The sequence below is a fragment of the Crotalus tigris genome, unplaced genomic scaffold (genome assembly GCF_016545835.1).
Source record: "Crotalus tigris isolate CLP2741 ecotype Arizona unplaced genomic scaffold, ASM1654583v1 scf7180000017686.862900, whole genome shotgun sequence".
NCBI lineage: Eukaryota > Metazoa > Chordata > Lepidosauria > Squamata > Viperidae > Crotalus > Crotalus tigris.
Genome location: NW_024096566.1, coordinates 221,886 through 234,035, shown reverse-complemented (window position 1 = coordinate 234,035; position 12,150 = coordinate 221,886). Strand labels below are relative to the sequence as shown.

Sequence of the window (12,150 nt, the reverse complement as noted above, 5' to 3'; positions counted from 1 at the left end):
GAAAATACCTTTTCTTTATTTTGGACTTTGTATATAACTAATTATATTAGAAATTCTCTCCCTTTGCAGCTTGTTAGTGAAAATCATTCATTGAAAGTATAACGTTTAAATTGAAAGCATATCCTACAAACTGAAAATATTTTTTTTAAGGTGCTGTGTCATGGGTTGCACTATTTTAGAAGACTATTTTCTTGAAAAAGAAGGTCTCTTCACTCTGTTAGATTTGCTTTTAGTAAGTAGTATTATTTACATAAAAGTAGAAAAAAATATTGATTATATTTTACTGAATCTTCTCCAAGTATCATACAGTCATCAAAATATTATTTTAATAACTTAATTAATATTTCTTAATATTGCAGTTCACACATTTTAACTTGTGCATATATATGACATCTGCATTAATGTAGTATAAAAGACTGTGTATTTTAAAGAAATTTGTTGACTATATAAAAATTACATAAAGTACCCTATAGCAAACTACATAAGAAAAAAAGAGGGGTAATAAAGGCAAAACCAGAACAGGAACATAAAACCTCTTATAAAAGAGAAAAACTAAACTAAACAATCAGAAAAAGCCCGCAAGTAATTTATACCTAATTCTAAATATAAAAAGAAAAAGACAGAAGGGGAACTCATCAAATTTGCAGATGACTCCAAAGTGGCAGGAATAGCCAACACTCCAAAAGATAGACTTAAGATACAGGAGGATCTGAACAATGGGCACTATCTAACAAAATGAAATTCAGTGGTGAAAAAAGTAAGATTCTACATATAGGCAAGAAAAACCAAATGCACAAGTATACTGATAGTTGGTACCTTGCTCAAGAGTAGTAACTGTGAGAGGGATCTTGGGAGTCTTAGTGGACAATCACTTAAATATGAGCCAGCAGTGTGCTGCAGCTGCCAAAAAACCAACACAGTGCTAGGCTGCATTAACAGAGGGATAGAATCAAGATCACGTGAAATATTAATACCACTTTACAATGCCTTGGTAAGGCCACAGTTGGAATACTGCAGCCAGTTTTGGTCACCACGATGTAAAAAAGATGCTGAGACTCTAGAAAGAGTACAGAGAAGAGCAACAAAGATGATCAGGGGACTGGAGGTTAAAACATATAAGGAACAGTTGCTGGAATTGGGTATGTCTAATTTAATGAAGAAGAAGGATGAGGGTGGACATGATAGCAGTGTTCCAATATCTCAGGGGCTGTCACAAAGAAGAGGCTACTGTCCAAAGCACCTGAAGACAAGACAAGAAGCAATGGATGGATACTGATCAAAGATGGAAGCAACCTACAACTAAGGAGAAATTTCCTGACAGTTAGAACAATTAATCAGTAGAATGACTTGCCTTCAGAAGTTGTGGATGCTCCAACACGGGAAGTTTTTAAGAAGACCATTTGTTTGAAATGGTATAGGGTTTCCTGCCTGAGCAGGGAGTTGGATTAGAAGACCTCCAAGGGTCCTTCCAACTTTGTTATTCTATTAAATTCTTTATATATTAAAATATGATAGATTTTGTAAATATAGTTTAACAAAAAATTAATATTTTAACCCTTAGCTTTTTTTCTAAAAACACAATTAACCACAGTTATCTAAATAATGGTATTATAAGAAATACAGGTAATCCTCAACTTACAATCACAATTGAGCCCAAGATTTTGTTTTGCACTCAGTTGTTAAGACATTTGTTAAGCAAGTGTTGCCACATTTTACGATTTTTCTTGCCATAGTTGTTAAAAGAATTCCTGCAATTGTTAGGTTAGTAACATAGTTGTTAAGTGAATCCAGCTTCCCCATTGACTTTGCTTGTCATAAATTTGCAAAAGGTAATCATATGACCTGGGGACACTGCAATTGTCATTAAATATGAGTCAGTTGCCAAATGTCTGAATTTTGATAACATGACCACATGGTCATAAGTGTGAAAAAAAGTTATGTCACTTTTTTCAGTGTTGGTGTAACTTTGAATAGTCAGTAAATGAACTGTTGTAAATCAAGGACTACCTGTATATAAGTCAGGTAAAATAAATAATTAAGTCAACACAGTCATAGAATTTACCAAAGTTGCTTAAAATTGACTCCATCTCTAGCATATAAGGGTAACATTTAGTAAGACCTCACCTTTTTAAAATGTCTTAGGGAGTCTAAGAGAATATTTTGCTGAAATGATTTGAATTTTTAGTCATAAAAAATATATCTTACATTGCTTTAAAGCCTAAAGCCATTTATTGGGAAATATAGGATACTCTTGTATATTGTCTAAATTGAAATTTGTTTTTTTTAAATCAGTAATAAATTGTCAGTTATCTTACTAAAGACCTTTTCAAATATTTTCAATGTCTCTGAGATTTCAGAGAATGCAAAGTAATTGAGTTCAAACAATGTATTTTTACAGTGTTTGAACCTAAAATTTTACAGAATTTTAACTGTATTACTTTTTCAACTATTTTAAATAAATTCTCAGTTAAGAAAATCTTTTTATACAGATACTCTAGGAGCATTTTATGTTAATCAGTAAAATAGTTTTATAGTGATTACTTAGATGTAAAGCTACCATGTTTCAATTCTAGTACTGTCACACTAGGACAGTAAAAAGGGATGAAAAATATAGTCAGATCTATTCCTATTCTGTGCCAAAGTAATGCTGTGTTATAGAAATTATAAATTTAGGAATGCCAGTGTGGTGTAATGGTTGAGTTTTTTGGACAAAGATTAGGAATATCTAAGTTCAAGTCCAACCTCAGCCATTGAAGGTGCCTGGATAATTCTGGGCTGGATTTTTGCTGTGGGAAAAATAGGAGAAGGGATTCCTGTCTACACTGCCTTCAATTCCTGTGCAAAAAGTGAAATATAAATCAAACAGATTAATTTCCTTCAAAAAACATGTCTTGAATGCATGCAATCGTGTTAAATTTATTAAAATAATACTTTGCAGAAACAATTCTACATTCTATTTGTATGCTTTATTCAAAACCATATAGCTGTGTTTCAGAAAACGTAGAATTCTTAAAAAACATTATTCTCTAAAATGGAGTAAAGGATCTAAGTAAAAGTTTTGCTAGGACTTAAATTATGTATCACCTATTAGTATCAGAAAAAAGAAGACTATATACAGGATTAAAGAAAAAGCAAAAATGTCAAATATCCAATCAGCACTGAACTGATTTTTCATAGGATTACTTTCATAGTTTGAATATACTTGTAAAACAGTGAAAGTTAGAAACTTGCAATTAACTTATCTAAAATTGGGACAAATATTCTTTGGAATTAAAATTTTCCAGATGTTATGCATAATGCAATGCCCTTAAAATTAAAAAAAAATATTAAAAGTTTTGTATGTAATTTTGAAACCTATTGTTCATTTTTCTTTGCATGGTCATAAATTAAAAATTTCAAAAAATATTTGTTTCATATATCCCCAATATATTTGTTTCATACATCCTAAAATAAACGCTATGTTATACATTTCAACGTGAATTTAAAATTCTATGGTCTCATAATTTCAGGTTACAAAGAGCTTCTCATTCACTTCATTATTATGGAATACCTTTATGTTAAAATATTCTATATATTTGAATTCCTATAGTTAATATTGGTTAAATGGTAATAATTATTTTTTTAAATATTTTAGGTCTTTGGTTATTTCATTTATAACGTCCCTTCTTTCTTGTTTTTTTTTCTGTAAAGTTAAATCAAAAGAATGTGTGTAACCTAATTCTTGGAATATTAGTTGAATTTTGTGATAATCCTAAAACTGTATCCCACATCAATGTTTGGCGAGGGAAAAAAGACCAAACAGCAGCTAATTTGTTAATAAACTTATGGAGACAAGAAGAAGAAGAAATGGGAGTGAAACATGATAAAGCTGGAAGAATTGTTGGTAAGTATTGGTCCATGGTATTTTACCTCATGAACAACCATAGTGTGAAGCAGGGTGGGATTCAAATATGTGAACAACTGGTTCTCTCTGTGGATGTTGCTTCTGGAAGTCCATTCTGGGCCTGGGCAACAAAAAAATTAACTACCAGTTCTACCAAACTGGTGCAAACTGGCTGAATCCCACCACTGGTCTGAAGGCAATCTTAATTTTTCAGTTTTTCTTAATGCTATATAAATACTTCTGCTATGCTAAAGTTGCTTTTAATGCTTTGATGTTAGAAGAAACGTGAGTAAGTCAGTCAACAGAAAAGTTGGATAGGAGAAGGCTTGATCTGCAGTTAACTACTGGCAAAAATCACTTGAACGCATCAACTTGACAGCTGTTTCAATATCAGTTATTAGGCAAATTACACACAGTCATTAAAAGCAATGGCACATGACCATCACTTCAGATTTCTTCCTGGGTTCCCCATTGAATTTGTTTGTGGGAAGCTGACAGTGAAGATTGCAAATAGTGATCACCTGATTGTGGGATACTACAACTACAATAATTGTGCACCAGTTGCAAAGTGCACAAATTATAATTGTGATTGCAGGGGCATGTGGCAGCTACAATTTTGAGGGCCAGTCCTCATTTGGTACTGTCGTACCTTCAAACGGTTGCTTCAATGAGCAGCAACTAAACAAGGACTACTTGTACCAGAATCATTGATTCATTTATCATATTTATATGGCCATCCATTTCATGAAAAAATCACTAGGTAGCATATAATAAAAAACACAAAACAGTAATATAAAAAAAACAATCACCAAATCAATAAAATTTAAAAATTCTGATTAAAAAGCAAAGAGCAGGCAGCAGGAATTAACAGAATGGAGGCACCCCAGCAACTCACTTATGTTTTCCACTATAAACCTCTGTAGACATCTGGACTATTATTAATAGTCATAGTTCATATCTGAGGAAGATGGACAGCTACAAAATATAAATAAATAATACATAAACGCATATATACTTTATCTATCTACTGTATCTATGGCTGAACTTGAGAATTGCGTTATGCTTTAACTACAGTTAGTGAAATCAGAAACAAGATGAACTTCCTGAAATGTACCAGTATATTATTTAAAAAAGTAAGAACATGCTTTTTTCCATGATTTGTTTACCATGAAAAAACATTTGAAACTGAGATTGTTTTTCATAAACATCATCAGTTTCCTAGAAAATAATGATTTGTATCAGTGAAGATAATATAGAGATCAGAATGTGATACAATAAATATGATTTCCTAACAAATGTTCTGTTCTTTTTCTGCAACCAAATTACATAGGTTGAATTTATATTTGGACATTAAAATCATATATTACCTCACTCATTAAAATACAGACAACATTTTTATAAATATAATATGTTTTTTTTTAAAAAAACTGGAACATTTTTGAATAATATAAAATCTGCTGTTAGAAGAATTGAAGTTAAATAACTTCACAATAACATTTACATAAATATATACTACTGCTGTAGTAATGGCTGAAAATGTTTGATTGCAAATGTTTATAGTTCTTTGGCTTAGTATATACTATTAAGAAATGTGGACAGTTGTGAGAATTTTACTGCTTTCGCAGATCCTTCCATAACTGATATGTCTCACAGAGGTTTTATAAGTCAAGCAATTCCAATTTTCATCATATTATATCTGCATTAAGAAATTATTTCTAAAATCTTTATTTTTTAAAAAAATACAGGATGCAATTACATTTCACTAAAATATTACAGTTGTTGTAGACCTTTTAATGAGTGTTTTTTTTTTTTAATGCCATAGATACAAAGAAGCCACTAGTTGGCCAGTTCCAAAAAACACAAGAAGTAATTCCAATGCCTGCTAACTGTCCCACTATTGCTGTCATGGATGTTGCTGAAAATATGAGGGCAAAAATTTATTGTCTAATATGTAAATTAGGTAAGGGCCATGAGCTTTGTTTCCAACGAATTGCTTTTCCATGTATTATAGATGATGAATAAAAATAACAGAAAAACAATTTGACACAAGCCAACATAAAAAAAAACAACCCAGAATTGTGAGGAATATAGTTAAGTTGTTATTACAAAACATTAGTAATAGAATTGTCAGTAATTGAAGATACTTCTGTATATTTAATATGTAAAAAAGAGGTTCTGCAAATACAGGTAGTCCTCAAGTAACGATAGTAATTGCAACTGGAATTTCCATTGCTAAATGATGTAATTGTAAAATGTGGTATCATGTGATGTGTCACTCAGTGACAGCAAACCCTATTCCAATATTATCTGAATCCCACCTGTCATTGGGTAAAATTCCATCCCAACTCATGGCATTTCCAGCTTGGTTCCTCTCAATCCCAAATCTCAGAAAGTAATGGACTGCCACCTCTTCAACTTCCTCACCCATCTTTATGTCTTATTTTTTAGTTACCCTATAGAGTGGCATGCAGCAATGACATGGCTGATAGGGCTGAATAGATGCCTAGAGCTTCAGCAGTCTCAGCTGGACATTGTTACCTTTAAGTCTCTACTTCAGCCACAGTCACTGCTAGCTGCCTCAGTAGAAACCTTAGTATGAAAATTTGGAAGGCCTCAGAAATATTGTGAGAAGTATTGCCAGAAAGCAGCATTCAATCTGGAAAAGAATACACAAGATTTGGAGATGAACATACACAGCCTTGCAAAGAAGGCTTGTCATGGCCTGTAGCTGCTCACACAGGGCCAGGATAGACATACCTTGTTATGAATAGGAGAAAGAAAAGGCCTACAGAGCACATAGCATTGGGGGCAGCTGTTACTTTGTGCTCTGGCATTGGAGTGGCTGACCACAGTTAGGGTTTGAGGCAACATTCCTTGGTGGTGGTATTCCTTTCATGTTGGCTTGTGCTGGCAGTACTGAGACTGAAGTAGTGGCCTAAGATGGTGGAGGCTGGCTGAGATTTCTGAAGGTCCTGGGTCTCTACTTCAGCCCTAGTGCCGCTGTCACTGCCAAGAAGTCCACTGTGCAGTGCAGTCAAAAGAGCAGATAAGGGGTGGGAAGAGTTAAAACGTCTTTATCATTGTAAATACAGGAGGGCTGCTCAACACCTGAGTTCTGATTACATAACTTTAAAGACCAGCCATTAAGTATCATCCAGTGTTGCTTGATGGGAATAATTTCATTTTATAAATGTGTGCCTTATACATAAATATTAGACAATGTTAATCTTTAAAATATAATGATGCTTTAAAAATAATAATTGATACATTACTTCAGGTTTTGAAAACTTGCCTGGGCTTTGTGCAAGGGATTTTGTTACACTTGCTATTATACGCAGGTACCTAGACTTCAAGGTAAGTAGCATAGCTTTTCATCTATTGTTTCATTGGTGCAGTTAGTAGATGTGGAGAAATGTATCTTTATTTCATCATTTTTAAATTCCCAAAACTATTTTAACTTTAAAAAGTAACTTAGTATTTGCTTCCTACATTTATTAATATACAATAGCTTTCTCAGTGAATTAACACTTGACCTATATTGTTTGAAAGTAGGATCATAATATCACTATTGGTAAAAACTAGAAAATATTTTAATAAGTTTTTTTCACAAACATTTCTAATTCTTGATATTAGACAAGTGAGTCTGTTAATTTCATATTTGATATTATAGTTTTTTAGGTGACCTGTAACAAAAATGAAAAAAAACAAATGTAGATTGATGCAAAGTAAAAATCTACGGATCTAACTAACCTTCAGAAACTTGTTCAGTTAAAGGAACTGCCTACTTCAGTGCATCTGTCAGTGGGCAGACATGTCAAACTCATGATGTCGCGCAACATATCGGAGCTTTTTCTCCATTGCCAGCAATGGGATGGGCACGGTTTCCTGGTGATGCGTCCGACCCGTGGGCCAGCAGTTTGACATCATTGTATTCATCTTTCATACCATAATCTTAAAAGCCTGAGTTACAGTGGCACACAGGTTTTTAAAGAACTGCTGAGTTTTGCTTTCCAAAATTTCTTGAAAATTATTCCTTGACAAATTTGTCCAACACTACTTGGATAATGAACAGTTTATTGGGGTGGGGAGGGAAATTAATACGATACTGATATTTTAAAACACCTCATTTGTTTATAATATATAAAGGTTGGTGAGATCTGGGATGAAGTATGTGCAGAACTTAAAAAAGAAAAATTTAGACCAGTGACACCTGATCAGGAAGCATTACAACTTATTACTGAAGCCCTTGAAAACGTTGGAAAGATTGTAGTCTCTCTCCAAACTGAGATGCTAGAGAGCCAGCAGTTTCAGGAACTTCAGGAGGAGGAAAAATGTTATGGGAGGGTAAGTTTGTGACACAATAATTTATTTAGAAATAACTGCTATAGCTAGTTAAAATGTTACTTCTTTAATGCCATGGCAGCTTCATGGGACATATATGTAATATACTACATGAACTTTAGAAATGAGACTATTTGCAGATATACAGTGACTTGAACTTTATGCTTTGCTAAACAATAAGCTAAGATTTTCTTGAAATCCTTTTTCCATTAAAAAGACTTCTAAAAAATTGAGAATGTTTCCTTCTCCTGTTTTCCATTCTAGATTCATTCTCTCCATAAACAAAAGGAAATGGTCAATAAATCTTGGGAAAATTTCTTAGCTCGCACATCAAATTATGAGGCTCTGAAGGTAAGAAAGCTGTTCAGTAGACTTTACTAGGGATGATAATATATTTCTAATTCATATTTCTGTAAGTAACTGAATTAATAGTTTACTGATGAAGCCATTACACTATTAATTATTATTTTAAATCTATTTTAAAAATAGATTTAATATTAAGAATATGAAAAAGCATGTTAAGAATAGGCAGGGAATAAATAAGAATTTATATAATATGGACATAAGAATTCCTTTGATTTTTGTCATAGTTGTTGACAACGTGCAGTTATTTTATGTAGCATGCTTTACATATAGCATAACTATTTACCTAATCACATCACTTTGGTTCAGGACTGACACTTAAAAAAGCATGGTTTGAAATATTCTCCTATGTATCATTCTGACATTAAATTTCTCATTAACAAAAACTAATTTATTATGAACTTAAATGTTTCTATTTTTTTCCTAGAAGGCAAAAAGACTTCGAGAAAAATCTATAGAAAATTCTAGACCAAAGATGAAACACTATAGTGCAACTTTCCATCCAACTGACATTAAAGGCCTAAATACAACGGTAAGTAAAATTCTTAATTGTTCATTTCTAATCCAAATTAAAGCAATTAAAAACATAATTTAAAAAATTTATTATTTATTTATATCCTACTTTTATTATTTTTCCATATAAACTCAAGTCACACCTTCTTCCTATTTTCCTTATGACAACAAATCTCTTAGGTGAATGTCTATGGAGATTTTCAGTCATTCAGGTCAAGGTTGACCCAAAGGTGCTTTTTCAAGAGGCAACTGGACTTTCTTGTTCTTCTTTGAAGATGTTTCACTTCTCCTACAAGAAGCTTCTTCAGAGTTGAAGTGAAATGTCTTCTAAGAAAAACAAGAAAGTCCAATTGCCTCTTGAAAAAACTCCTTTGGGGCTCTTGTGAAGTGCGTTGGGCTGACAGAGAATGACTGACCCATCCATCTGGCTTTTGTGGCTAAGGAAGCACTCTGAAGGTCTCCAGTTTTCTAGCCTGGTGTCTTAACCACTAGACCAAATTGATTCAATCAAATATTTAAGATTTAAACCCCTGTAAAACATTTTGTATTACATTACCATAAAGCAGAATAATTCTGCAAATAAAATATTCAAACTTATATTGAAATTATTTTTTTAGATAAACCATAAATGTGCCAAAATGTTAATTATATTATTCTATTATGCTCATAGCCCTATGGAAATTTAAGAAAAGCCTATTTCCATTTTATCAATGACTTTTTTGAAACTACAGTAGTATGAACCTTTTTTTCAGCAAGGCATTTCCAATATACATTTAGTATGTTAAAATAATTGTATTGAAATTGAATTTTTATTCATGTTATAAATTGTATGGTTTAAAAGTATTAAATAATTGGCTTTGGTGCAAATGACCTCTAATATTTTTCTGTCTATGATTGTTGTAAAAGATTTTGATTTGAACATTAAATATCAATCAGGATATAGATGTGATTAGATACATATGTAGTGGTATTTTTTATTCTTTCTAACATACATAGATACACACACACACACACACACACACACACAAATACAATCTATTGGATTACATACTGTGAAAGTAAGCAGAATTTATAATACTTTCCTTTATTAGAGTGAGGAAATAATGCTGATCGGTGTCTTAACTAAAGATACTACTAGAGTGAGGAGAAGCAGTTTTTAGAAGTCCAAAAAAGACATAGGGAGAAATACATGTAACATAGGGAGAAACACAGGTAACAACAAAAACTTACTAGTCTTCTGAATTTTAGCAAATAGAATACACAAATGAAGAGTTGGCTATCCTATCTCTTATCTGTTGGTCTATATATTGCTAATGACAGTTTACTTTTTAGTAACTTTATAAATTATATTTATATAAATAATACACTTTTAATCTGAATAACTCAAACTTGAGCTATAAAATAAGGATATGTTTTTGAAATAAAAATGTAGTAGAATGATGAGTAAGAAACAAATATTTTTAAAGCCAATTTAATCAAACTTTGCCTAATATATTTTATTAAAAGCTTCTCCGTTTCTCAGATTGGAAAATAGAAATGAAACTGAACTCTTGTTTTTGTTTTTTTAGTATATTGAGCAACATTTTTATTTTTGCAGGTTGCATCTGGTCGCTTAGTAACAGTGGAAAGTACACCTTCTGAATTAATTGGAGGGCCACTAACTGATACAGATCTTGCACTGAAAAAGCTTCCAATTCGTGGAGGAGCCTTAAAAAAAATTGAAGGAATTAAAGTAATAGATTCATTCAAGAAAAGTTCAGTAACTGTGAAATAAATGTTGTCCAATACTGATATTGACAGTTCTGCACAGCTCTGTGTGTAGAGTTTATTTAATTTATATATACATCTTAATGGTCTATTTGGATCATCTGGGAGATTGATAAAATGTTCTCTTTAGACAGTAGATACATGTATCTAGGGGTGCACATATACGTATTCAAGTATAACATTTTGAAATAACGTGGATGTCATTATTCTAACCAATAAATCTAGTACATTATGAAGATCAGTTATGTCTAATCTTTGTCAAATTAACTCAATTTGCACTCTGTAACTGAATACTAATTAAGATGCATTTAACTCTATTATGCGATTTATGCTAACAAACATCTGAATCATTAAAAAAAAGAAAAAAGACATTTAAGGAATAAAATGAAAGTGCCATTGGTAATCTCTGTTATAACTCAGTAAATGCTTCCTAATAAGATGAATGAGAGAAATCTGGAATGTGATGTATTGCAGAGATATGAGAAGGTTTTTTTAACTTGCATTAACAAAGTGGGTGGCCATTGATTACCCTTATATGCATCTTAGTTCACTTTTAGATGTACATATTCGGATCAAAGTCATTAAGAATAGTATCTTCCTTTGAGAGAAAACTGTGATGATCCGGGGCACGGCATAGAGGCAACACAGTCAATTGAGAGTTCAAACCACCCTTTATTGCTCCAAATGTTCCCCAAACGATTCCTGCGTTTCTGGCAAGTCCCAGAGCAAAGTGACCACACACACACACACACACACACACACATACACACACACACACACACATACACACACACACACACACGCACACCTCCAGCAGCTTCTGGCTGCAAGTAGTCCAGCACAAAGCTGTGAACACAACGGCTGCCAAAACAAGAAATCCATCAGGGCAAGGGACTAAATCAGTCCAGGAAGCAAAGAAACAAGACAATTAATCCAGGAAGCAAGAAGTCCAGGAAATGTCCAACGTTGGCAACACCACACAACCTTCATTGAATTCAGCGTTTGTTCCCAACAAATGCCCCTTCCCACAGCGTCTCCTTACGTCTCAGTCCCCATGTAAGCCGTGTGGAGAGGGGTGGGGCACTCTCCTTCCAAATAGTAGGGTCAGCCTGCACTGTTCCTGCCTTCTCCCCACTCTCCTTGCTCAAGGATCAGGAGCGGGTGGTCCTTGCTCATTGCCTGAGCTCTGTCTCTCATGTTCACTGCTTAGCCTCTCTAGGTCATCCTGCCCCGGTTCCTCCCTGCTTACAAGCCATCCCAATCCTGAAAGGCCTCACCTCTTC

At 33.1% G+C, this 12,150-nt stretch overlaps 1 protein-coding gene across 2 annotated transcripts in view; it reads left to right on the top strand.

The window, feature by feature from the left end:
* Window positions 1-11,252, top strand: part of CFAP69 (cilia and flagella associated protein 69) — a 49,070-nt gene extending 37,818 nt beyond the window's left edge. Inside the window, exons 16-23 of one of the 2 annotated variants that reach the window (XM_039337803.1) lie at window positions 151-232; window positions 3,691-3,883; window positions 5,706-5,843; window positions 7,161-7,237; window positions 8,030-8,227; window positions 8,489-8,575; window positions 9,015-9,119; window positions 10,698-11,252. In XM_039337803.1, the coding sequence (XP_039193737.1) occupies window positions 151-232; window positions 3,691-3,883; window positions 5,706-5,843; window positions 7,161-7,237; window positions 8,030-8,227; window positions 8,489-8,575; window positions 9,015-9,119; window positions 10,698-10,874 (1,057 nt within the window). In that variant the 3' untranslated portion in view covers window positions 10,875-11,252. The remainder of the gene's footprint in view (window positions 1-150; window positions 233-3,690; window positions 3,884-5,705; window positions 5,844-7,160; window positions 7,238-8,029; window positions 8,228-8,488; window positions 8,576-9,014; window positions 9,120-10,697) is intronic. The other variant, XM_039337804.1, reaches the window with a different exon arrangement.
* The last annotated feature ends 898 nt before the right edge of the window (window positions 11,253-12,150 follow it).